The 26,846-nt window shown below is 59.4% G+C and overlaps 1 protein-coding gene across 1 annotated transcript in view; it reads left to right on the top strand.

The window, feature by feature from the left end:
• The window catches only part of SLC45A4 (solute carrier family 45 member 4), a 31,183-nt gene extending 4,547 nt beyond the window's left edge, over nt 1-26,636 (top strand). Inside the window, exons 2-7 of the mRNA XM_055091264.1 lie at nt 18,987-19,175; nt 20,529-20,708; nt 21,334-22,367; nt 23,158-23,257; nt 24,305-24,516; nt 25,962-26,636. Of these exons, the coding sequence (XP_054947239.1) occupies nt 18,987-19,175; nt 20,529-20,708; nt 21,334-22,367; nt 23,158-23,257; nt 24,305-24,516; nt 25,962-26,324 (2,078 nt within the window). The 3' untranslated portion in view covers nt 26,325-26,636. The remainder of the gene's footprint in view (nt 1-18,986; nt 19,176-20,528; nt 20,709-21,333; nt 22,368-23,157; nt 23,258-24,304; nt 24,517-25,961) is intronic.
• Nucleotides 26,637-26,846: the final 210 nt, after the last annotated feature.

Genomic DNA, 26,846 nt, shown 5'->3' with positions numbered 1-26,846 from the left:
CCGTCCGTGACTAGAGCCTGTTTCTCTGCTTGCCGTGGCAGGGGGGCCGCGTGGTGAGCAGAGCTGAGGGAAGTCGGTGCCTTCAGCTTAAACCCCCAGCCCTCGGCCCGGCCCCTCCCTCCACCTGCATTTCAGGTCCGCTGCGTTGAGGACCGGGGGGCTCGCGGGCCGGGAGAGGGGGTGCCCTCCACCCCACAGCCGCCCGGCGGCAGGACGGACGGGGCGGGCGGTGGTGGCCGCCAGGTGGTGCTCGGACGGCACGCGGAGCGTGCGCGCCCCGGGAATCGTGACCGGTTCCCGTGTGCTTCTGTGGTCCCAGCGGGCACCGGGGTGGGGGGCTCGTCCCCTCCCTGCTGGCTCCACTTCACGGGGGAGACGCTGACTTCTGAGTCCTCCTCCGGGACGCCCTAATCGGGAGGGAACGGAGCCCCACGCGGTCTTCGTTCTGAGACCACGGAGATCCTGGTAGCTTTGGGTGCCGGGCCCCATCGCGGGGCGCCTCACCCGCCAGCAGGTTCCCTTCCCCTGCCTCCGGGAAGGTCCTGCCACATCCCCCCTGCGCGGTTCTCCCCCGTGGCGGGCGTCCCAGCCCGCGGCCGCCCATCTCAAGTCGTCTGGGACTCACATGGTAATTTTGTGGCATACTGAAGGGTAGTGGCTTTGTTAGAGTCTGTATTTTCTATTTGGCTGGAATAATTCTTTCCACGATTGAGGGTGTCGCAGGAATCGAAACGGCTTCTTCCGAAGGTCGGCGGCCTTGCCGGGCGGGTGTGGGTGCTTCAGGAGCCCGTCTCACGGCGGCCGCTTTGGAACCCCACCATCTCTTCCCAGGCCCCCATCGTCTGGCGCTGAGGGTGGCGCAGCTGGGACCCGTGTTTAGGTCAGGGCCAACTTCGTGGTCCGTCAGTGAGCTCAGGCCGCGGTGGTGGGGTGGGTACCGGGGAGCCAGCCTCAGCCACGTGCCTGGGCTCTGCGCGCGCCCTCGGAGGAGGCCGGATCATTCCTCCTTCCAGTGGTCCCGGGGGCCAGGGCAGGAGCAACCCCACTGATGACAGGTCAGAAAACCTAAACTGGGCCGAGCAGCTCGTTACCTGGGGCACCCACCACCCAGGGAGCTCCGCAGGTGACAAACCAGGTAACTTAATTCTCATGAGATGGTTCTCTTGCCAAACCAATATCTATTCCCGGTTCCTGACTCGGTGCAGTGTGGTGGCTTCTCTTGTTGCGGAGCACGGGCTCTAGGCGTGCGGGCTTCGGGAGTTGTGGCACGTGGGCTCAGCAGTTGCGGCTCGCGGGCTCTAGAGCGCAGGCTCAGTGGTTGTGGCTCACGGGCTTAGTTGCTCCGCGGCATGTGGGAGCTTCCCGGACCAGGGCTCGAACCCGTGTCCCCTGCGTCGGCAGGCGGATTCTAACCACTGCACCACCGGGTCCTGACTCGGTGCAGTGTGGTGGCTTCTCTTGTTGCGGAGCACGGGCTCTAGGCGTGCGGGCTTCGGGAGTTGTGGCACGTGGGCTCAGCAGTTGCGGCTCGCGGGCTCTAGAGCGCAGGCTCAGTGGTTGTGGCTCACGGGCTTAGTTGCTCCGCGGCATGTGGGAGCTTCCCGGACCAGGGCTCGAACCCGTGTCCCCTGCGTCGGCAGGCGGATTCTAACCACTGCACCACCGGGGAGGCCCGTAAGTGCAGTTTAAATCGGAACACCGTAAACCGTTTGTGTTTGCTGGCCCCTGGCGTGAAGTGTGTGCCCCGCCACCAAGGACGCGGCAGCACTCTTGGCCTCGTCCACAGGAAGGCTTTTGTCCGGCCAGTTTGGGACCTGAATTGAGGGCCCCTGGTTCCAAGTGAGCACCTCTTGTGCCGGAGCCTCTGGACCGGCAGCAGTGCCGTCCCTCAGTGCTAGAAGGCGATGCCGCGTTGCCGGGCCGTGGAGGACGGAAGGCCCACGCGACAGCAGAGGAGGAGGTGGGTGTGATGCCAGGACAGCCCTCCCTCCCTGGTCCTGTTGGCCGAGACCTCTGGTCGGCCGCGGAGGGGACAGAAGACCGCATGGGAGGAACTCCCACCTCTCGTGGGAGACGCTGCAGGCCAGCAGTCCCATGACTGCCGCGCCGTGAGCTCGGGGAGAACACAGAGCAGGCCCAGTGCAGCCACCGTGGTTCTAAATCCTCCCTCGCAGGGGAGGGTGCCTTTAAAAACTTCAGTTCTGCTTTCTCGAATATACAGCATTTTCACCAAGTTCAGCGGTCACGGTAGTGAGACGGCCGCCCCTCCTGCCCTGCAGCACCTGGTGCTGCCCCTGCAGGCAGCCGGTTTCGTGCGCCTTCATCAGGAGGTTCCCGCACGTGTGACACGCGCGACAAGCCCCCAGCAGCAGCAGAGCATCCAGGGCAGGTAGAGAACCCAGGTCCAGGTCAGAGCAGAACGCCTGCGGCTTTCTCTCCAGGCCGAAGCTGTGTCCTCCGGGGTCGGGGGCTGGGGGGGGCGCCTTGGCTCCGCCCTCGCAGGAGGCTTCCCGCTGACCTCGGGGCTGGCCACAGGTGCCTTCAGCATCAGCGTCATCTCTCCCGCTTCCTGACAGGCCACGTCTGTTACACACTGGAGTCCCACCATTCGTCCAACATTGCAGCTTTTGGAGGGGCCTGTAAAAATATGTTATGTTCTTAGGCTTCAGGCTCAAAGCATCAGATAAAAAGAGATCAGAGGGGCACCTATAAAAACTGCTGTTTTGTTAGTGTCGAGGGGGTTCTGGTAAGACCCACAAACTTGAGGCGAAGAAGAGGGTGAAGGTGTGACATGCTGGGGGCTGGGGGCCCAGGGGCCCCAGCAGGCATGGCAGCGTCCGTGCCTGCTTCCCGCAGGGCCGGTGGTCTGAGGGCAAGGGAGGGGCTGCCCAGGAGCTTCTGCAGACCAACTCCTGCTGCATGCCTGGCACTGGAGGTAGGTGCCCGTCATCTGCACGCCACGTGTGTGCGTGTGTGTGCATGTGTATAATGTGTGCATGTGTGCGCGTGTGTGCATGGGTATAATGTGTGCATGTGTACATGTTAATGTGTGTGTGCCCTCAGGTGCAGCTGATGAATCTGTCCTCAGAGTTGGGATCAAGTGGGAACGTGGGGTCCCCTCTGAGAGTCTGGGAAAAGCCTGCCCAGAGCCCTGAGCAGACCTCCCTGAGGGGCAGGCGCCCTCCTGGCCTGACCCAGTCTGTTCCCAGACAGCCTTTTCCCTTGGGCAGCAGACCCCCTCCCGCTGTTTCCTTCTTGGTTCAGGAAGTGTCCTGGAGGGAAACGGAGAGTCACAGAGGAATGTCCTGTGGTCTCTCAGTTGACAGTGAGACATCGATGATAGTCGGGGGTGCCGCGATGGCCTGGGAATGACCAAGTGGTTTGTAGGGTTATTTATGCGGAAGGTTAGGCTTAGTCTTGTCTGCCTCATTCAGGAGGAGTGAAACTTTGTTCATTTCGTATATGTCTGTTTTTCTTCTTAAAACACTTTTCCACTTTCTGTCCTAGCTTAATGTGAATCAGGATTCCTAGGATATGATTTGTCCCAACTTGAACCTCACCTTTTCTTCCTGTGGGAAAAACCTACCCTTTAAGAGCCTGCCTTAAAGAAAACATTCGCAGTTTAAGTGCCTTAGGTGCTAGTCATTTTCCTGCACTCCCCGGATTGCTGAGGGAAACTGACAGCGAGGCCAGTGCTGCTGCAGCAGAGTGGGAACGGGACCCGGGGGCCCCGCGGAATCACCCGCCACATCAACACCCTTCTGTAATCCAGGCCCCGGCCCCCTCACCCCACCCTGAGTTAGAGGTTACAGCCCGGCCCGCCCAGCGCCTTCTTGTTCTGTTGACTCAGGCTAGTGTTCAGAATCCACAGGGCAGCGCCCGGGAACACAAGCCTTTGGTGAGAATCGAGCGATGAGGTTCACGCTGCATCCCAAGTGAAAACGCACGTCCCCTGTGGCCTCCTCGCGTGAGCGCGATGTTGCCCACAGGTGACCTGTCGCGAGTTACCTTTTGCATGACGCATCTAGCGTGGACCTTCCAACAGGTGTGCTTTACACTCTGCAGCACTTCTGCAGCTCAGATGTGCCCACTGCCTTCCTAGGAATCGCCTTTGTGTCTAATGACGCCCCAGGGGCCTTCTGCAGGTGGCGCTCTTGGTCGGTCTTTCTGTTTTGTAAAAGCAGATCTAGCACCTCGCTGCCCTCAAACAGTTTCCTTTGTGCCGCAAGAATTCCTAAGGCGTACCTTGCTGGTTCATGAGGGTCACCTGGCACTCCTTTTTTTTTTTTTTAAACATCTTTTTAAACATCTTGGAGTATACGTTGGAGTATAATTGCTTTACAATGGTGTGTTAACAGGTGACCTGTCGCGAGTTACCTTTTGCATGACGCATCTAGCGTGGACCTTCCAACAGGTGTGCTTTACACTCTGCAGCACTTCTGCAGCTCAGATGTGCCCACTGCCTTCCTAGGAATCGCCTTTGTGTCTAATGACGCCCCAGGGGCCTTCTGCAGGTGGCGCTCTTGGTCGGTCTTTCTGTTTTGTAAAAGCAGATCTAGCACCTCGCTGCCCTCAAACAGTTTCCTTTGTGCCGCAAGAATTCCTAAGGCGTACCTTGCTGGTTCATGAGGGTCACCTGGCACTCCTTTTTTTTTTTTTTTTTTTTTTTTTTAAACATCTTGGAGTATACGTTGGAGTATAATTGCTTTACAATGGTGTGTTAGTTTCTGCTTTATAACCAAGTGAATCAGCTATATATATACACACCTGGCACTCCTTGATTTCACGAAGCTGCGTCACTTACGGGCTATTTTCAGAGAATCGGGCCACCATGTCGCCTGAAAGAGGAACAGCTCAAGGAGTCTGGAGGCCTCGTACCAGAAGGTCCGGGAAATGGGCAAGTGGTCGAGGCGCGAGTGGTGGCTCTGGGGACCGGAGCCCAGGGGAAGGACACAGCGCCCAGCTTGTAACTGTTTGCTTTCGTTGCCCGAGCCGAGGCGATGCCCACAGGCCCTGCGGTCGCCGGGGCCAGAGGCTTTCAGGCCGCCGGCCCATGCCTGGGACGTGTGAGGACCCTTGCTGGCACAGCGGGCAGGGGGTCCTGAGGCATCTGGTTCTGGGCCCGTGCTCCGTGCCACCGCTGTTCAGTGTGTGGGAACGCTCCCTGGTGTGGATTCGGTCCCTGGGCTGAGAACAGCTCAGAGTGTTTGGGTTTGAATGCTGCATTGATGCTTCCATTTTTCATTTTCAGCGAAAACCAGCCCAGGCTTGGCCATCCTCCTTCAGGTGGCGGAGGGTTTGTTTCTTTGTCGTGCTTCTTATCCAGCAGTTCTTTTCGCATCGCTGGGAACTGATGCCGTACAGTCCTGGAGAATGTTATCGGAAGGCCCTCTGGGGATGGGTTTCCCCTGGACCTGCCCGCCCTGCGTGGCACTAGCCTCAGCCTGAGGCTTATATCGGGCGGCCCGTCTGCAGGCCCGAGGGCAGGGACAGGTCTGCGCCGCTCTGCAGGGTCCCCTGCTGTTGGGGGGAGGGCGCTCAGGCTACTCCCGTTGGGACCTGGGGGACGGCTGTCCAGCAGCCGGGCCTTCCCTGTGTAGAGAGCGCTGGGCTCTGTGTCCACGTTGTCCCCCTGCCCCCGGAGTGCCATCGAGCCAGGGGGCAGTGCGCCCACCGGGCTGGAGGATGGGCCTCGAAAGGCTTTCAGTCGAAGTGAAACGACACAGACGCAAAAGCACAGGGACTGTGTGGTTCCACTTCCATGAGGCCCTGGGGCAGAATGTGGGCCCTGGGGGAGGAGCACGGGGAGTGAGTGAGTGGGGACAGGGTTTCAGTCCTGGGGGGACGGTGGGGATGGCCCTGACGTCACTGAACCCAGAGCCTGCAAGTGGTGAGAGTGGTAACTTTGACATGATGTATATTTTACCCCCATTTTTTAAATGTGAAAAAATCCTGGATGGGCCTTACAGAATATCTGACTGAAAACTGGATTTCCTGCTGACGAGAGACTAAGGAAGCCTGAAGGGTGACACATGGCCCAGGCTGGGAGGTGGCAGGCTGCCCGCTCTGTCCAGTGGACGAGAGTTGCAGACACACGTGTGTGTCCGTGCCTGGGAGCCCTGACGTGACCACCCACCCAGGCCGGGGGACCCTCGCAGTGCCCCCCAAAGCACAGGCAGCATGCCGGGGGGACCCATAAATAGGCAGGAGTTTGTCAAAGTCTCCTGAATTTTGACTGAGATAATTGGAAAACCGTTGTGTAGGGCTGTTTTGTTTGCATTGGGAAGTCTGGATTTCCTTGTGTTTCAGATCATTGTATTTTAGAAACAATGAAATGTCAGCTGCAGTCGTTTTTCCCAAGGAGCGCTGTGCCTGTTGTTCTTCCATCAAATGCCTATTGAGCACCTACCTGCCAGGTGCCAGGCGTGGTGCCAGGTGCCGGGGGGCGGGCGGGAGCAGCCTGAGGCTTCTGCTTCAGGTGGAGCCGCGTGCACGTGGGGGTCCGTGTGGGGATGCCGGCGCCCTCATGCCAGCGATCGAGGGGTCCCAGGTCAGGGAAGACCTGGAGGGAGGTCATCAAGCATGCTGGCGCCGAGGCTGTGCCCGGTGCTCCCGGGGCCTGGGGTCAAGGTTGTGATTCACGGTCTGGGGGAGGAAGAGTAGGAAGGGCAGTCAGAATACAGGTCACTGCCTGCTCTGTCAAAGGGGGGCATGCGGACAACAGGAACAGGACAGGAGGCAACCCCCGGGCACAGAGAGGGGGCGGGGGACGGGGAAGCTGCGTGGAGGACGTGGCCCTGGGCCTCCCGGTTGCAAAGAGTAAGTAGGGGTCAGTGAGAGAAGGTGAGCTGGCACATTCCAGGCTGCGGCATGGCAGGCAGAGGTGTAGAGGGAAGTGTGGCGTGTTAGGGAAGCTGTGACTAAGTCTGCGTGGCACGAGCTTGGTGCAGAGTCGTTTGAGGGAGCTCCGGCCCCTGGTGGGCCAGATCCTAGGAGGCCTTCTATGCCACTCCAAGGAGGTGATTTACAGAGAAACCTGAGCAATTCTGCCCTTTGCCAATATTGCACACACGAGCAGTGGTAAAGCAAGGATGGTTTTTAGAAGTCTTTTTTAAAAAAATTTTATTTATTTTTGGCTGCACTGGGTCTTTGTTGCTGTGCGCGGGCTCTCTCTAGTTGCGGCGAGCGGGGGCTACTCTTCGTTGCGGAGCACGGGCTCTAGGCGTGCGGGCTTCAGTAGCTGTGGCTCGCGGGCTCTAGAGCGCAGGCTCAGTAGTTGTGATGTACGGGCTCAGTGGCTCCGCGGCATGTGGGATCTTCCCGGACCAGGGCTCGAACCTGTGTCCCCTGCGTTGGCAGGCGGATTCTTAACCACTGCGCCACCAGGGAGGTCCTCCTCTTTGCTCTTAAAAGCAATCCGTATAGAACGTGTCCACCAGCAAAATATTTCCCAGATGATGGTCATTTTGTCATTAAAAAACCAGCTATTTAGATCTTACACAAAACGCATACACATATATCAATAAATTATGTAAATCGTGTATGGATGGCGTTTGTCTTGGGGTGAGTATAGGTTGTTTGTCCCCCGTTTAAGTGGAGAGAGGATGTGGGGTGTATCTTACAGCTTGTAAACTGATGGAAACATCACGGAAAGAAACTTGAAGGACTGCCACCCATCATGTTGAGTTGGGAGTGATTGTTAAAGTACTTCTAACTGCAAATCGCAGTGGAGGTGTACGTAGCACGCAATGCAAAATGGGCAGAAACTGAAAGCGTGAGTCTCAGTTTGAGGCGGTCAGGGCCGGACACCTGCGCGCTGGGCTGTGGACCGCGGCTGGAAGAGCCCTGCCCCTGGGCCCGCAGAAGGTCAGCACGGCCAAGGATCGGCCACAGGCTCCGCTCAGGAGGGGCGGGGGCCCCGAGCCTAGCGAGAGGGTGTGAGGCTTCATCAGTTTCAACCAAATTATTTATGTGTCCTTACAGTCCCTCTAGACTCACACACCCTTGCATTTTGCTGTCATTTCACAGCACGATTAGGGGGTGCCGCTGCCTGCTTTGATGGCAGGTTTCTGGGCCCAGCAGCTGCTCCGTGCAGGCCCGCTCGCTCTTCCTCTTCCTCAGCCGGGAGCCTGACTCTGCCCCCTCTCGCTGCCGCCCTGCGCTGCAGGCCTGGCCGAAGGCCTTTGCTCCCCGGGTCCTCTCCACAGTCTCCGGCCTACGAATACGTCCTCATTTGCTTCACCGTTCTCTGGGCTAGACTGGGACAGCAAAGCAGGGTTTAACCACAGCCAGGCTGGAAACGCAGCCTGTGTAGACGCAGCCACCACCTGGGTTTGCAGCGCTTTTCCAGGCACCAGCCGGGCCCCCCGTAATCTGACACTCATGACTCATAAACGGGGCCCGCCGTGCCTCTCATGAGTTTCAGTCATCGCGCCTAGCTGGAGAGCAGGGTGGGCGTCTCGCGCTGTCGGTTTCGCCTGGGGTGGTGTCAGCGGTGTGGCCCGGGGCAGGGTGGGCCCGGCCCGGCCCGGCCCTTGCAGGCCATCTGCGTCTCTGGGCCCGAGCGTTCCTCCTTCCCTGGCGGTGGGGCCACACGTGCCGGGGCACCGCAGCCCCTGTCCTCGGGGAGGGCAGGCCAGCTTTAAGGGGAGGACACTCACTTTCACAGCGGGTTCCGAGGGCGCCACGCAGGACAGCACCGCAGGCCAGGGCACGGAAGCCCCGAGAGCCCGGCTGCCGGGAGGAAGGCTCAGAGCTGAGCCTGGACGGGGAACCAGACCGCGACCGCTGGCTTTCCCGTGTCACCAGCTCCGGGGCCCTGCTGCGCTGCAGCATGGCAAGGCCCTGGCCGTGGCCGTGCAGAGGAGAAGGTTCTGGAGGCAAGCTGTCTAGGACCGGGGGAAGGGTGGAGCTGGCACACTCCCTGACCACCCCTGGAACCCTTTTCTGGTGGGCAGGGTGGAGGGATTCTGGAAGTGCTAACAGAAGGGCAGCGTCGAAACGGGCTAGTGAATAAGGCTCCCACGCTGGCCCAGGGATGTGGCCTGTCACCGGTCAGTCCTCCCCCGGGTCCTGGACAAGGCCGTCTGTGCCGAGGGAGCTGGGGCTCAGGAAGGGAGGTGGCTCGCGCAGGGGTCCATGGCCAGAAAGTGTAGAATCAGAATTCGAGCCTCTCCTCTTCTTGAGGGCAGGCCAGGCCCGAGTCTGCAGCGAACTAGGAGAGGAGAGCGGGGCCGACGGTGTTGGTTCCCGCTTCCTGCTCTTAGAAGTGAGGTGTGCGGACCCCGTGGTGACGACGCCAGCAGCAGCTGTTCCAGCGACCTAATCCCTATACAAATCTCCAGATGACATTATCTTACGGATTTTTGCAGGTGAGGAAGGAGGCGCCCACAGGGTTAGGTCAGTGGTGGAGCTGGGGTTTGAACTCGGCTCTCAGCGCCCCTGCCCCTCAGGAGCTGCGCCTGCCGCGCTTGGCGGAGATGTGGTAAAGGGAGATGGGGTTAGAGGTTTTTAAAAAGTACTCGAGATCTTTATTGATAAAGGTAACAGCAACGTTTAGTGAGAATTTAATTTTTTAAGTTTCCAAACACTTGTTAGTTTTCATGTAATAGCGTTTTCAGGAGGCAGCATATAATGACCAGACCCTGAAGGCCCCGGGCCCTGCTTGCAGCCCAGGGGCGTGCTGGAGCCACCTCCTAAATTTCCAGGAATCCTCTGGGTCCGTCCTTGGCTGAGCACATCCATTATTTAAACGTTAATTGCGTGCTTACAGGTGACGTGCGTTGACAAGGAAGGTAACACACTCGCGTGCCTAACTACGTATCCGTCTACACTTCACTGTCCCCGGCCCTTGGAGGTGACTTCTGTGTGTCGTGTCTGCGTGTGGAGACGTCGTGCACAGGCTCTCTGAAACCCCGGTTCACTGACCTCGCTTGGGTATCGTGAGGTCGGCCGGAGGGAGCACTGACTCACGCCAGGGAAGCTGGCCGGCGTCCGCAGGAGGGGTCCCCCCGGCCCTAGCACGTGCTCCATGACCTTGCTCCGCCGGAGCTTTGGGGGCGTTGCTGCCCACTTGTTATTAAAACCAGAGCTGGGAATCGCAGCGGCTGGGGTGGTGGCTGGGTTCTTTCCCCGCGGCCCTAATTCAGGTCGCAGACTCTCGGAGCTGGGAGAGACCTTGGACTGGACTGGACCTGGACTGCGTCCGGGCCTTGCACAGGGGCCAGCCTGGGCCGGGGTGCCGAGCGGCCGTCGCGGGGCTCGGGGCGGGCTCGGTCCCCCCACCCGTGCCCTGGGCACGCTTGCTTAGTGCAGCATCTGTTTTGAAGAGTGTGGGATGGGTGGGTGGCGCGGAGGGGCCGTTGCTCCAGTCTGCTGCAGTGGGCTGTGCCCCTGGGAGCTGGGGGATGAAAGACCCCCACAGCCAGGCCCCAGCAGAGCAGGAAGGGCGCCCCCGGGTTTTCCAGAGCCTCAGTGCCTGCGTGCATCTGGCCGAGGGCATCCTGCTGGACCCTGGAGGCTCCTCTTCGTTTCAGCACAGGACCAGTGCTCCCACCGAGGCGCTGGGCAGCCCCCGAGTGGGGCTGGCGGTTTACTCCCTGGAAACGCAGCCCAGCCTCAGGGCCAACGTGAGGGGCTGGGGCATGTTTATTTTACCAGAAGAAAGGCCGTTCGGAACCTTCCGTAATTTGACTAATGGTGCCTTTGGTAAGTGCAAATCGTGCTATTTCCAGACTACTGCCTCTTCATCCGAAATAGCTCCAAGTCCACCCGCAGGGAGCACCTCATGCATAAACCGAACGAACTCTGCGTCACGTGGCTCTCCCCGCGGCACTGGGGCTGGCCCCGCGTGGCCCAGGTTCTGGGGCCGGCACCTTCAGGCGCCCATCCCTGCTCTTGAACGCTGTGATGGGGGACATCTGTGTCCAGTTCTGGGCTCCCAGGTCCAGCCCGGGGCGAGCGCCTGGACTCTGGGAAGGGGCCTGGGCCGCACAGGAGCCCCCGCGGACACCCACAGGGCCCGGCCCGGCGCACTCGGAACACCAGGGGCTGCTGTTCCAAGGTGGGGTGGGGGGGCCCAAGAACAGGCATCTGAGCTGCTTTTTCTTAATCCTTCTTCCTGCCTTCCTGGGATTCTGGAAGGCTCCTTCAGCTCTGTGGCCCTCCCTCCAGCTGGACGAGGGGTTGCCCCCTGCCCGGTGCAGACCCTCTGTGCTCGGGGGGGGCCCTGTCCTCGGGACCACGGCTGTGTCCGGGCCCCGGGGCCCCGGCCGGACCCGTTCTTTTTCACGGCTGTGGCCCTCAAGGGGGCTGCTTAGTGCCACGTTCCCCACTGGGTCGGTTTCGTTCATCCGGGGTTACTGCAGGCTGCCAAGCGTTCCCACAGAGAGCGAGTTCTCATGGCTTTAATGTTATCATGAAGGTTTTGTCTGAGAATACAAGCATATCTTGATGGGGAAGGCTTTGTCTATTGAGAGAAAGAATGTAGTTCCTATTCCCATTTCAGATCTTTTGTTAAAGATTTATAGGCAGCTTTCCCAGTCCCCTGGCCCCCTCCCCCCAGAAGGACCAGTTTATCAAAAAAGCCGCTGGCTGTGCTGAATGGGAGGCCGTGCGCGTGACTGAGCGTGGCCGCTGTCGCCCGTGACCTCACACAGCCCTCGGCGAGCGGTGACACCCTCGGCGTTTCCTGTGAACGGGGAGCCTTTCTGGTCCCACCATTGTTGTTCATTTTTGCCGGGAAGAAAACAAAAATTATTTACTACACACACCGGTGCTGCGTGTGTTTAGAGCCTTGCTGGGAAATGCCGTGTCCGGGGCGTCCCAGCGGCAGCCACGCCAGGGACGGACGGGGTCGGGGCTGTGTTCTCAGGGCTCGCTCGCTTCTCCGGGGCTGCTCTGGGGACGTGATGGGAAGTGTTTGTCTTTCTTGCCCGGCGCGGGGTGACCCCTGCCGTCCCCACACCCCAAGCACTCAGCTCCTGGTGGGCTCGCGCTCCCTGTGCAGCGCAGGGTGACCTTAGGAGAACCGGGCACAAGGCACAGGAGGACAGAAGCCACCGTCGGACCAGTCGGCCCCTCCTGGGCGCTCCTGCCTCCTCGGCCTGACCAGCTCCTCCTGGCCCTGCAGCCTCTGCCCGGTGCCCCCTCCACGGAGGCCTTCCCTGGGTGTGGGGGGTCCCGTGCCGAGCAGGGAGGAGTGGGGGGTGTGAGTGGAAGGGCCCGGCAGCGTCTTCACTCATAAGCACGTGGCTCTGGCGTCCATGCTCGCCCGGGCTCTGTGCCAGGAGCCGGCACTTGTGCCAACGCCCTCTGCCCTCCTGGGGCCTTCGGCCAAGTCTAATAAACAAGGGCCAGCTGGGTTGGTAGGTAGGTGGCCTGGTCACCTCCGAGGGCAGTTTCGGGGTGGGGGTGGGGGCTCGGGGGGAAACCAGGCTGCAGTAGGCGGAGGGAACGGGAGGTGAGGAAGGAGTCGTTTGAACAGGGTCGGGTGGGGGGCGACGATGGCACCGTAACCAGAGGAAGGTGCAGCCCGGCCGCCCCGGCAGCTGTCGGACGGACAGGCTGGAGCTGGCGGGGGCGGAGGGCAAAGCTGAAGGGGCAGCTGGGCTGAGGGCCTGACTCCCCGCCAGCCCCGAGCCACGTCCCTCGGTCTCTCGGGGTCGATGCGCTGGTGCAGGCGGCCCAGGCTCCGGGGAGCCCCCAAAGCAGGTAATCCGTACGTACCTGCAGCCCCTCCAGCTCCCTGCTGAGGCGGCCAGCGCCCTGGGTGGTGCGAAGGCTGGTGATGGTGGTGTTTCTGGGCGAGCAGGACACGGGTGTGGGGTGAATTGCTGACCGGCACCCAGCTTGACAACTTTCCTAATGAGTTCCTAAGAGCCCCTTTAAATCGCGCGCCCGTTTTAATTTCAGTTACGTGTGTGTTTTCAGAGAAGGTTGACAGAACTTGCCAGTTCACGTCTGTGAAGCTCGTACCTCACCCTCGTACTGTCACACAGGTCAGAGGTCGCCTCTGCGTCTCAGGGGTTGCGCCCACGGAGCACAGGCGCCCCCGACAGCCCTGCCCCGAAAGGCCACCTTCAGCAAACTTAGCACAGGGCACAGCTTGGTGCAAAGGAGCCTTTTTGGCGGGCGGGCGGGCACTCCAGCCTGAGCAGAGGCTTATGGAATGGAGTGTGACTCTGGTGACGCGCCCTTGAACCTCAGAAACTCCGCGTGCGGGGTGAGCCGCGCCCTCAACCCGGGCAGGCCAGTGTCCTCAGCGCAGCAGCTCCTTGGGCAAAGTACACACACGACGGCCAGCAGGCACAGGGGCCCCGGGAGTGCAAATGCCGCTGCCCGAGGGGAACTGGCACTGGGTCAGCCTGTCGGGTGCTGAAGCGTGAGCTGCCACTTGAGGGCTCCTTTGGGCTCCTGTCGGGCGCCGAGCGGTCCCGGGGCAGTGCAGACTGCTCACGCCGTGCTCCCTCCCAGGGAGGGGCGAGAAGCCCGGCTTTCCAGGGGGCGCCTCCGGTGAAGATGGCTGTCTCTGTCGCCTTGCATGGCCAGCCTCTCCACGCGTGTCCATGTCGTAGCATGTACTTGGGAAGAGCACAGGCTTTCCTTCCATCGGCCAGACCCAGAGTGTCCCACATTTGCCGGCGCGGTCGGTTGGGGGTGGGCGGTGGGCACTTAGCAGCCGAGGGCGAGCTGGGGCCGGGGCGTGTCTCCTGGGCACTCCGGTGTCCTCTGTGGTCGGTCTTCAGTTACTCCCGTCTGACGCAGAGCCTTGCAGCTCACAGACGTTCACAGAATGTTTGTGTAGGCCAGAGAGAGAGAGTGTGGACAAGCAGTTCTCTTGTGACCAGGCCGTGTAGCCCCTCTCAGCACATGGTCGCCACTGTGGTAATGAGCCCATGGCCAGAAGCAAGCGCTTGGCCACTGTCTGTGCCCCTCCAGCTAAGAGGCCGAATCTTCAAGGATCAGTTTTATCCGTGCAGTTTCCCCTCAGAGCATCCAAAATAGGAGGAGGGCCGGGCCCCCGGTGAGCTTCTCATTGTTTTATGGCTTTCTCCCTGCAGATTGGCCTCCCAGGATGCCGCCCAGAGGGGCTAAAACACAGCTGGGTATCCGAACCCAAGGGCAGCGTTAGAGCTGATGGGGGACCCCAAGTTCCATTTGTCATCTCTGCTCGTATCTCTGGGCAATTCCTGAAATGGGACAGATTTTTTTTAGCTAAAGCTAAAAAAAACAGGGGAGACAGTTTTGAGTTCGAGTCCAGCCAAGTCAATTGTTTGTTAAAACAAAAGTATCAACGCTGGTAAAACCCGCGAGGGACTGGGTAGGATGAGTGCATCCCCTAAAGTTGGCTTCTCTACTTCTTGTTACCTGTTGGCGTTGATCTCATTTAAAACGGACACTCTTGTGTGTTGGATTTGTGAACAGTACGAATGTAATCTCATCCCACCAATGTCAGGACAGAATTACTTTTTTATACTCATTTCTTTTTCAAAAGGAGATCCTGAATATAAGAATAACAGTCCAGCATTTTGTCAGTGTTTTTCAAAATTGACCTATTTTAAGATCATGTTATTCCTAAATTGTAATGTTCAAAGAGTGATGGGTAATCTGGATAGATACTTTTTTCTTGTATTTTCTCCTAGGAAAACTTCTAAAGGGCAAAATCTTAACCAATAAGAGTATCAAATCAAATGTCAGGAAAGTATTTCCAGTGTTAGGACAGTAAACGCATGTGCCTCAAGTTAAACTGTGCAAAAGTTTGTTATTAATTTCCTGGGTTTTTAAGCTCTGAGATACATATCAAGTTAAACTCAGTCATGGCTGTTCTAAGATGTACTTAAGGAGAGAAGGAATCTTTATGTTCATTTTTTGTATGTGTTTTATACCCGCGTATCTGTGCAGAAACGCTTCTACCAGAATTATTCAAAGTCCAGTTATTGACCTTTTGGGGGGGAATCTATCACTGTTCATCGAAGGAAGGTAACGGCATATAGTCTCTGCCACACATCGTTTTACAGTGTCTACGCTACGACTCAATACTATTAGACATTTGGGGAGAAAAGAAAACGGAAAACATGACCTTCACTCCAGAGAAAAGGCCACAAGGCACCTGACCCCAAGATGATGACTTGTGTTGGGATCATCAGACATGTTCTGACTCTGCTCGGGGACACAAAGGAAAACAGGCTCTAAGTGGAAAGTAGAAAATCTCAACAGAGAAATAGAAGCTATTTTAAAAAAGAACCGAATGGAAATTCTGGAATTGAAAAATGCAGCATCTGAAATAAAAATTAACCTTAAGGATGAGAGAAGATTCAGTGCACTAAGAAATTGGTCTCTAGAAATGACTTAATATGAAGAACAGAGAGAACAAAGGTTGAAAAAAGAAATGAGCAGAGCTTCAGGAAGCAGTGGGGCAGTGTCTAATATATGTGTAATTGGAGTCCGGGAAGAGAGGAAAGAGAATGGGGCATCAAAATGTGAAGTAAGAACTAACTGAAAACCTCCTAAGTTTGGTGGAAGCTTAAGTCTGCAGCTTCGTGAAGCAGGATGAATGTAAAGAAAGCCTCGCTTAGGCTCACCATAGTCAAACTGCTGAAAAGCAGCAACAGAGGGGAAATTTCGAAGGCACCAGAGGAAGAAAAGACATGTATGTAGTCATGTGGGCTGTCACAGCCTTCTCAGAAGACAGTGGAATCGTGTCTTCAAGTTCTGGCGGGGAGAGGAGTTGACCCAGAGTTCTGTATCCAGCAAAAATATCCGTTAGGAACGAAAAGTGAAATAAAGAGAGTTTAGGTAAATTCTAAGCATTTGTCCTCAGCAGACAGACCTCTGTAAGGAATGCTGAAGAAGCTAAAAACAGTTCTTCAGGCTGAAGAGAAGTGATACCACACGAACACTGGGATCTCGAGGAAGAAGGAAGGAAGGAAGGGTATGGAAATGGTAAGATGGGTGGGTAAAAATAAAAGGCCAGTTTCCTGTTAATTCTCTTAAAATGAATGACTGTTGAAGGTAAAACTCACAGCGCAGCGTGGGGTTTATCGTGTCTGCAGGTGAAACGTATGTGCCAGCTTCAACATACAGGGGCTTGGGGCAAACGGGCACAGACAGTCACTAATTTTTTATGTGATGTGAACGATATCCACTAATAGACTGAAAGTTGACATGTAATGCAGTCTCTAGAGCAGCCACTACAAAATAATGCTAAAAACCCAATGTGTAAGTGAAAATGGAATGTGGAGAAATACTCAGTTAACCAAAAGGAGGCAGGAACAAGAGGAACAGAGACCCCAGGAGGGGGCAGACAGGAAGCAAGTGGTAAAACGGCAGCCCTGACGTCACCCACGTGAGCAGTTACTCTAAATGTAAGTGACGAAACACACGCCAGCGAGGAGACACACCCGAGTGGATGGAACAGCAAGACCCGCCCATCTTCTCGTAAAACACCGTGACTGATGCAGAGGGGCTGAGGTGACAAGGTGGGAACTGGCAGCCTGAGTCGGCTGGGGGCAGTATTAACCCCAGACAAAGGGGGCTTCGGATACAGACGAAGCGTTGCCGGGGGTACAGAGGGCAGCTCACAGGATGGAGGGGTGGGCTCAGGAGTGAGGGGCGTGTGCTCCTGATGAACAGAGCCTAAGACACGGGTGAAGCCAAGACGGACGGGCAGCATCCAGCAGTCATTCGCAGTCATTGTTGGGAAATCTCGCACCCCTCTTTCCCATGTCGGTCATAGAGCCGAGCGAGCACACCTCGGGAGACAGACAAACCGTGGACAGCACGCAGCCGCGCTGCGTCTACAGCAGGGGTTGGCAGGCGGTTCCTCTCGCGGCCAGAGCGCATGTTCCTGGCGCTCTGGCCGCGTGTCTGTAGCAGCTCCAAGCTCTGCCGTGGGGCTCAAAGCAGCCGTTCATCAGCGGACAAGTGTGGCCTCGTTCCAGTAAAACTTTATTTACGGACACTTTTTACATGTCAGGAAATGTTCTTGCTTTGATCTTTTTCGACCATGAAAAAACGCAGCAACGTTCTTAACAAAAAGGGGCCGCCGAGTTGCTCAGTCGTGGTCCAGAGCATTGACCTTGAGAAGGAGAGGGGTTGGAACGAACACCTCTCCTCTGAGCAGCGACGGGATGACAGCGGGGCCCTGCTGGCCGCCCTGCCCGGCAGCCTCCCTCCGGCCATGCCTAGCTGAGGTGCCGGGAGGGATCCAGTGCTGACTCCTCCCGTGTCCCCGACATCCAGGCAGCTGCGTGGGATGATGCCGCGGGTCCCGCACCTCCCGTCCCCGTCCCCTGTCCCCTGTGAGGGGCCCGGCCGGGGTCGCAGGGCCGTCTGCTCTGTAAAGAGCGCGACCGGCCATGGCCAGAGAAACACCCACCCCCTCTGCCCCCGCTGCCCGGCACCCCATCCGCTACTCTCCTTCAGTGCCTGACTTGGACCGCGAACGCCGAGGACCCGGGCCTGCCGTGTAAACCGCCGCTTGTCAGCGGGGCACGCTCGGCAAGCTTCTCACTTCCTGAAATACCAGCACGTTCTGCTGACTTGAATCAGGAGCAGAATTCGCCCTTCCTAAGGTCCTGTGTGGTGTAAAGGTCGAGGCTGACACCTTGAATTCTAGGCTGAATGCGTAAATATTTTAATGGGCACGTTAGCAACGATTTTGAAAGGTGCTTCCCTCCTCCTTTGAAAACGATTTCCTCCTCCCACACAGTTTATTTTTCTTAGTAGTTCAGCACGACATTCCGTTTCTCAGCGTCTTTGGTGTGAAACGTTAGCTAACAATCGCTGGCGTGCCGAGGCGCGCTTTTATTTTTTAATGTAAACTCTTCACTGACGCGTGACGTACAGAGAGGTGCGTGATCCAGGTCTCCAGCCGGGTGGCTTGTCACCGGGGACCCCCATCCAGATCAAGATCAGAACACAGCAGCCCGAAGCCCCTGCCGCTCCCACGGGCGACCAGCACCCTGGCTTCTGCCAGCAGACACTCCTCTAGCCCCGTTGGACATCGTGTAAACGGAACCCACAGCGTGTGCCCTTGTGCACCCAGCATGGGCGGGATTCCGCCGTGTCGTCCTGCGCGTGACTGAGCCCGACTCGTTTCTCGCTGTTCCGGTGGCGACGGGCGTGGGGTTTGTGTTATAGGGAGGAAGCGTGCAGAGTGGGGCGGGGGGTACATAGACTTTGAAATCAGGCGGCCCTGGGTTTAAGTCCTAGGCTCCTCCTTTTTCGCTCTGTGACCCAGGGCAGATTGCCTACCTAAACCTCTCTGAGCTTCAGATTTCCCGTCTGTGAAATGGATACAGTGATCCCGGCCTCCCTGGGCAGTTAGGAGGACTAAGCACCAGGCACAACCTCCTGGTTCCAGCTGGACACACACTGAGGCCTCCCCTCTTGCCGCCCCTCAGTAGCCACTCAGAAGCCCACTGCTGGGGTCATTTAGTGTGTCAGTGGCTGCGAGGCCCCTCTGCAGGACCCTCGTGATAGATTTCAGCTGTGAGGCCCGGGATCCCGGGAGCGGAGGGCGTCAGTCCCCGGCCTGCCTTGTTCTGGGCTGACGGGCTCAGTGCCTGGTCCCGGAGGGTGGCATTGAGCAGCCCCTGAGACCCCAGGCCCTGGTCGGTGCCAGAGGAATGAGAGGGTCTTGCCCTCGTGCCGCCGCCCCTGCAGGTGCCTCTCCACGTGTGCACGGCGGCCCGGGCCCGCTGGGTCCTGTGTCCTGCACCGTACGCTTTGTGCCCGCCTGCCGAGTGCGCCCTGGGCAGGTCCCGGGACAGCGGCTCTTCGGCCCAGGTCTGGCCTCGGGGCCACCTGATGCTTCCCGGTCGGGCTTCGGCTGATTTCAGACACCGGGCCTGGCAGGTGGGGACGTCTGCCCGGGGGCTCTCTAGCTGGCAGGGGTGTGTGCGCGTGGCCCGAGCTGCCTGGGGCAGGTGGTCTGCAGCGCGCCCGCCCGCCCACGTGTGTGACGGCCCGCGTGTCTGTTGCAGGCCTTCCGGAGCAGTACTACAGCCTCACCTGGTTCCTGAGCCCCATCCTTGGCCTCATCTTCACCCCCATCATCGGCTCCGCGAGTGACCGGTGCACCCTGGGCTGGGGCCGCCGGCGGCCTTTCATCCTCGTGCTGTGCGTGGGCGTGCTCTTTGGAGTGGCACTTTTCCTTAACGGCTCTGCCATCGGTGAGTGTCCTGCAGAGCCCTGACCGGGGCTCGATAAGATGTGTAGGTTTAAAGAATTCGGACCGGCTGGTCCCGGACTGGGCAGCTGTGCGGAGCCCTGGGCGCCCGGGCGGTGGCCAGGCCACAGGCCCCACGTGGGAACGCCGTGGGAACCTGTTCTCAGGGAGCGTTTCCTGTTGTGATCCGTTTGTTTTTAATGCGTATCTGACACCACGTCCTGTTTCCAGCATTATTTCAGAAATTATCTTTTCTCTTTTTTTTCTCTCCTTTTCTTAGGCTTGGTATTGAAAATGTCCAGACCTAGTGTGATACTTTTTTGTTTGTTTCTTTCGTGTACTCGTGGTTTGTTTTGCTTCTTTTTGTTGTTGTTTTGTTTTCAATTAAAACAACTGCATGTGGGAAAATAGCTTTTGCTTGAGAGCAACTGTCAGCACTGGTGAAAAACAAAACCCTGTTTTCTGGCAACGACTTTCTAAGTCGAAGGCTTAATCTGTGTTCTGACATAGGCGAGCCTGCCCCAAGTCTGCATCAGTTCAGGCAGGGCTCACTGACGCCAGGAGGCTCAGGAATTGGGGAGGGCGGCGCAGAAAACCTCGCTGTGCAGCCAGAGCCTCGCTCGGCTAGCTGCTCAGAGGCTGCGTGAGGCCGCCTGGGGCGAGCTTAGTGCCAGCTTGGTGGGGGCGGCCGAGGAAGGCCTCCCTGAGCTGAGCGCCCACCCACCTCCCCGCCATCCAGATGCCCCCGGATCAGGAGTCCGGGGGTGCCGCCCTCCTGGCACCCACGGGCACAGTTTAGAGGGCATGTTGCGGCTCTCTCGAGGACCTGTGTGTGCAGGTGGGCCCGGCCCACTGTGGCCCAAACGCAGCGGCTCGGAGCTCCGGCCCGGTGCCCTCTGTCTTGCTGCGCCTGTGTTGCTCCCGGGCATTGCAGGGTCCAGGTAGCCAGCAGGTTCCCTGCCCTCAAGCAGGGCGGGTGTGTCTGAGACCCGCCTCATCTGCAGAGCTCAGGGGCTGGTCCTGGGTTCCAGACCATGAGCCCAGTGCCCCCTCATCACTTTTGTGCACAGAGTGCCCCTCGGTCCCACGGCGGTGAATCCAGTAAAACCAGCTTTAGCTCAGCTGTCAGGGGAGCAGGTTGGTCTCTGGGTTCAGGGCCGGACTCACCTGAGGCAGGTGCGTGATCACGGCTCACAGCCTCCTTCCCAGAGCCAGGAAAGACAAAACTCTCCTTCCGTAGGGGGAGGCTGTGCCAAGGAGCACGTGCCCTTCTGGCTGGGGTGGGAGGCCGCTGTCTCCCCAGGAGGTCACTGCCTGCCACTGGGCCGAGATCGGCTGCTCCTTTGTGCCCTGTCAGGTCTGTCCCTCGGCGATGTCCCCACCCGGCAGCCCGTTGGCATCGTCCTCACGGTGCTGGGGGTGGTGGTCCTGGATTTCAGCGCCGACGCCACCGAGGGGCCCATCCGCGCCTACCTGCTGGACGTGGTGGACAGCGAAGAGCAGGACATGGCCCTCAACATCCACGCCTTCTCTGCCGGTGAGCGCGCGCCCTGCCCCCGGCCCTGCCCCCAGGCCCCTGTCCCGCGTTCGCCGTCGCCCGGTCCTTACCCGGCTTGTCTGCGCTCGGCAGGGCTGGAGGAGGCTGCTCCCGCGGCCTCCGCGTGAGGCTTTTGTCTCAGACGCCGGTGGGCGAGGCAGTGAGCTGGGATCCTGGCGGGGCCAAGTGACTGTGGTCTGGGGCGGGGGACATGCTAGCCAGGTGGCCCCAGTCCAGGGCCCTGTGCTGGCCGCTCCCTGCAGTTGGGCAGCTTTCCCATCCGCCGGGAGTGTGGGAATGCGAGCTCGGGGGATGGCGGTTAGCGCGGAGAGCGTTCCCCGGGCAGCCGCCTGTTTCTGCCCTAATCCGCGAAGCCGGAACCTGTCAGGTCAGGATTCCGAACCCGGGCTCAGGTGTCATTCCTCATTTCCTTGTTCCTCCCGTTTTCTCTGAGCGGCAGCCCTGGACCCCAGTGTGTGCGCTGTGTGTGTGTGTGTGTGTGTGTGTGTGTGCGCGCGGAGTGGGGGGGTCGAACCCCCGTCTGGGCTCCCCCCGGCTCGGCTCCCTCCTTGGGGGCCGAGGCGCCCGCGCGCTCACTGCCGCCCCGCCCCGCCCCGCCCCTCAGGCCTCGGCGGGGCCGTCGGCTACGTGCTGGGGGGGCTGGACTGGACCCAGACCTTCTTGGGCGCCTGGTTCCGGACGCAGAACGAGGTGCTCTTCTTCTTCGCGGCCATCGTGTTCTCGGTGTCGGTGGCCCTGCACCTGTTCAGCATCGACGAGGAGCACTACGGCCCCCAGCCGGAGCGCAGCGTGGACGCGGCCGACGCGCCGGCCCCCGGCCCCCGCGCCGGCGTGCTGGACGGCGGCGCCCTGTTCCCGGACGAGGTGCAGTCGGAGCACGAGCTGGCCCTGGACTACCTGGACGCGGGCATCGCGCGGAGCAAGAGCGACTCGGTGCTGCACGTGCCGGACGCCGCGCTGGGCCTGGAGCCCGAGCTGCTCTTCCTGCACGACATCGAGCCCTCCATCTTCCACGACGCCTCCTACCCTGGCACCCCCTGCAGCACCAGCCAGGAGCTCGCCCGGGCCCGGCCGCCCCGCCTGCCCCCGCTGCTCTGCGAGCCCGCCGGGGAGGACGAGACCCTGCTGGAGAACCACCTGAGCACAGCCGGGCTCCCCAACGGAGGCGGCTCCCCGCCCCGCGGCGGCCTCGGCGGCTGCAGCCGGATAGACGGGAAGCCCTCGGCCACGGCGGGCTCTGGGCGCCGGCGCCGGCACATGTTCCGCCGGCAGGCCTCCAGCACCTTCTCCTACTACGGCAAGACTGGGTCCCACCGCTACCGCTACCGGCGCGCCAACGCCGTGGTCCTGATCAAGCCCTCGCGCAGCATGAGCGACCTGTACGACCTGCAGAAGCGCCAGCGGCAGCGCTGCCGCCGCCGCAACCAGAGCGGGGCCACCACGTCCAGCGGGGACACAGAGAGCGAGGAGGGCGAGGGCGAGACCACTGTCCGGCTGCTCTGGCTGTCCATGCTGAAGATGCCCCCGGAGCTGGTGCGGCTCTGCCTCTGCCACCTGCTCACCTGGTTCTCCGTCATCGCCGAGGCCGTGTTCTACACCGACTTCATGGGCCAGGTCATCTTCGAGGGGGACCCCAAGGTGAGCGCCCGGGGACCCCCACTTGGGGCACTGCGGGGGCGGGGCAGGGCGGGGCGGAGCCTGGCTGCGGTGACGGCCCGGTGCCCCGGCGCCCCGGCGCCCAGCAGGCCGCCCCCAAAGCTGCAGGGGTGCGTGTGCGCGGCCAGCCAGCGCGCGCCCCTGTTAACGCGATCGGGAGTCGTCACGGGTCCCCGAGAGGGCATTCACAGTGGGGTCCGCGGCGAGCAGACGGCAGGCTTTGGCAAGTGCCGGAGCGCCGAGGAGCCCGAGGCAGGAAGGCCCACTCCCGCCGTGTACAGACGTGCACAGACGCCGCGTGCAGAGGGTTAAAACAGCGATGTTGTTGGCTCGTGGCCAGGCCAGCTGGGCGTGGCTCCTAGTCCCCGTGGCATCAGCTGCCTCGCACCTGTGCCCGTGTCGCCCAGAGTCGGGCCGGGGGGTCCGAGGTGGTCCCAGCGCAGGCTCCGGCCTTCCTGCCCCACGTGGTCCTCACCGTCCTGGACTGTCTGAGCTGCTTCGTGCGGCCTCTGGGCTCCACGGGGGCCGAGGCAGGAGCTGCAAGTCGCATCTGCCAGACACGGGGCAGGAGCGAGGCTGGGGCGGGATTGCAAACGCTCTGCCACAGGTCCCGGCCCTGGGCCCTGGCCGTTCCTCCTCCGTGTGGTGCTACCGCTGTACTACGCGGCTTGCCTGCAGTCGAGATGTAGATTTCGACGTAAATGACCTCCTTTGCCCGGAGGTACGGCACGCTGTCCCCACCCCCTGAACCCCAGTCTCGTTTCTGGAACAGGCTCCATCTAACTCGACTGCATGGCAGGCCTACAACGCGGGCGTGAAGATGGGCTGCTGGGGCCTGGTCATCTACGCGGCCACCGGTGCGACTTGCTCAGGTAAGCGGCCCCCAGTCAGGTGAGCCGTTTGTCTGGACGTGCTCCGTGACTGGAAAGACCGACGGGCATCCTGCTCTGTGGACGGCGGGCCCTGACCAGACAGGGCCACCCCTCAGGGACGGCAGCGTAGAAAGCCACTCATCCTCATCTTGGGAATAAGCCACTTTAGCCTGATGCCGGGAACCGGTGTCCTGAGACCCGCCGCGGGCTGTCCTCTGGGCAGGCGCCTGCCCAGGCTCCTCGGGGAGGGGTCCGACCACGGCTCGGGGGGTGGCGGCACGCCGGGAGCTGTGCCCTCAGCCAGGAGGCCGGGGGAGGTGGGGCAGGCATCCTGGGTCCTGCCTGAGCGCATACGGTGTGTTTGGGCCCTGCCGGAGGTCAGGGCGGCCGGAGGAGACAAGCAGCCTTTCCCTGGGGCCAGCTGTGTCCCGGAGGATAGGGGTGCGAGGGACAGGCTTCAGTCCCGGGCGCGACCTGCTGGCACACCTTCCGCAAACGGGGCAGAGCCGCAGTTAGGGGTCTCCTGGCTGAGCCTGGGCCGGGCCCCCTGCCTGTGCTCTTACCTGAGGATGACCGAGATAACGGCCAGGGGCAGCGGGCAGCCTTCACGAGGGCCACGGTGCCGTCGATGCTTTAATAGAGCACTTCCCAGGAGGGCCGGGTCCGGAAGGGCGAGCAGGAGTCTGTCCTTCCAGACGCAGGAGGGGTGGGTGCTCGCGAGGAAAACCAGCAACAACTCAGTCCTCGAGGCAGGACCGGGCGTAGGGCCCAGGAGGGTGCTGAGCGTGCCTGGATTGGTGGAAGGATCGGGAAGGCCTGACCTTGCGGCGTAGGGGGGCCCCAGGGAGCTGCAGGATAGCACCAGGTCTTGGGGTCTGGGACCAAGGGCGCCGACTTCCTTCTGAGGTGCGGAGCCCCTGGCAGCCGAGGGGGGCACGGCGAGCTGTGGCCTGGCGGGGGAAGAGGAGGGGGCGCCCACCTGTTCTGAGCCAGGCTGGGTGCCGCGGGGGGGTGCCTGTCGGTCACGGTGGTGGCCCCTCGCTGCAGCCCTGCTACAGAAGTACCTGGACAGCTACGAGCTGAGCGTCAGGGTCGTCTACGTGCTGGGGACGCTGGGCTTCTCGGTCGGCACAGCCGTGATGGCCGTGTTCGCCAACGTCTACGTGGCCATGATCATGATCAGCACCATGGGCGTTGTCTCCATGAGCGTCTCCTACTGCCCCTACGCCCTGCTCGGCCAGTACCACGACGTCAAGGAGGTGTGTGGCCAGCGGGGCCGTGGGGGGCTGGCGGGTGAGGTCCCGGGGCAGGGTCACCAGCTGTGGGCGGCTCTGGGGTTCTCGCCGGCCCTGCTGCATGGGACGTTCCTGCTCACGTCTTCCCTCGCACCTGCACCCTCGGCCTGTGGCCTCCCTGGGGTAGACTTCGTGTGTGTGGTCTGAGGTAGATCAGAACTTTATGGCTTCCTCACAAAGGATGGGGATGGCCATGTGACCCAGCGTCCCCACCTGCACTGCCGGGCCGTGATCGTCGTAAGTCAGGTGTCTGTCTGGGGGGAATCTCTGTATTCTCTTCCGTGGCTCTGTCTGTCCTTAGACGGGTGATGCTACACTGTCTTAAGTAGTTTTATAATAGGACCTGACACCTGGTAGTATTAAGTTCTTCAGCTTGGTTCTTCAAGGTTGTCTTGGGTATTCTTGACCATTTAAATGTTAGAATCAACTTCTGGGATTTTTTTAATTGGAAACACATTGATTACATATATCAATTTAGAGAGAGTTCAAAGTTTATAGTATTGAGCCTTTATGATATTCCCTAAATATGGTGTATTCTATTAATTGCTGTAGTGTATTTATGGATTCTTCCGGGCTTTCTGCATACACAATCACATCATCCACGGATAATGAGCTTTATTTCTTGCTTTCCGATTCTTTTTAAAGACAACACTTCTGTTTCTCATTTGTATTTTTTTTTAATGGATTAATTTATTTATTTTGGGCTGCGTTGGGTCTTCGTTGCTGCACGCAGACTTTTTCTAGCCGCGGCAAGAGGGGGTTACTCTTTGTTGCAGTCCTCGGGCTTCTCATTGCTGTGGCTTCTCGTTGCGGAGCACGGGCTTTGGTGCGCGGGCTTCAGTAGCTGCGGCACACGGGCTCAGTAGTTGCGGCTCGCGGGCTCTAGAGCGCGGGCTCAGTAGTTGTGGCGCACGGGCTTACACGGGCTCAGTAGTTGCGGCTCGCGGGCTCTAGAACTCAGGCTCAGTAGTTGTGGCGCACGGGCTTAGTTGCTCCGCGGCATGTGGGATCCTCCCGGACCAGGGCTCGAACCCGTGTCCTCCGCACTGGCAGGCGGATTCTTAACCACTGCGCCACCAGGGAAGCCCTTTCAATTCTTTTTTTTTAAACATCTTTATCGGAGTAGAACTGCTTTACAATGGTGTGTTAGTTTCTGCCGTATAACAAAGTGAGTCAGCTATACGTATACTCCAGTTCTTAATAGGTTTAATTTATTTTCCTTGCCCGATCGCAGGGGCCAGAACCTCCAATGCTATATGTTCGATAGAAGTCGGGTGAGGACGGGGACACGCAGGCTGAGGGGGAAGGCAGGTTTTGTGTCCAGGCTTCTGAGCTAACGTTCAAACCCTGGGAAGGATGATCGACGGCTTGGCCCCCGGCCCTCATGCCTGTGTCCTCCTCTCTTGCAGTACGTTCACCACAGCCCCGGGAACTCCAAGCGTGGCTTTGGCATAGACTGTGCCATCCTCTCCTGCCAGGTCTATATCTCCCAGATCCTGGTGGCCTCCGCCCTGGGCAGCGTGGTCGATGCGGTCGGGACTGTACGCGTCATCCCTATGGTGGCCTCTGTGGGCGCTTTCCTGGGCTTCCTGACGGCCACCTTCCTGGTCATCTACCCAGAGGGGTCTGAAGAGGCCAAGGAAGAGCAGAAGGGCCTGTCTTCCCAGGCTCTGGGCGAAGGCGGGAGCAGCGGCATCGAGAAGCCCGCGGTCCTGGAGCTGTCCCGGAAGGAGGGCCCGCAGGGGCTCGTGGAGACCGAGTCGATGGTCTGAGCCGCGCCCTGCGCCCCGCGCCCCGTGCACACACATTCCAGGGTGGGCGGGGAGGCGGGGAGGGGCGGGCGATACCGCCGCTGCAGGCTGGCTGCTGGGGCCTTAGCGGCAGCGCAAGCCGGAGTGGAGGCTCGGGAGTTGTAGGGTAGCTCTGCGCCACTCGGCAAAAATACCACGTTAATTACTTTTCCCACAATTAAAAAGAATCATTTGAAATCTTTTTTTTTTTAATCGAAAAAGATCTTTGAATTTCAACTTTGTCTTTTACTCTGCAGGTATATTATTCTGCATGGTTTAAAAGTATAAACCAGATTTACGACGTAGACCATAAGTGATCTAGAAAAAAAAAATAAGAAATTTGCATTTCTAAAGTTATAATTGAAAACAAAAAATATCTGATGTATTTTGCTATATCTTATCTGAATTCTTCAGATAGCAGTCATGTAGTCAGTGACTAAAACATTTTTATCAAATTCTTTCCCCTGTGGACGCCTACAGGTATTTGGACGTTCTGTCAGATCT

This window comes from Physeter macrocephalus, chromosome 15, assembly GCF_002837175.3.
Source record: "Physeter macrocephalus isolate SW-GA chromosome 15, ASM283717v5, whole genome shotgun sequence".
In the NCBI taxonomy this organism is placed as follows: Eukaryota; Metazoa; Chordata; class Mammalia; order Artiodactyla; family Physeteridae; genus Physeter; species Physeter macrocephalus.
This window is presented reverse-complemented; position numbering and strand designations above follow the sequence as displayed.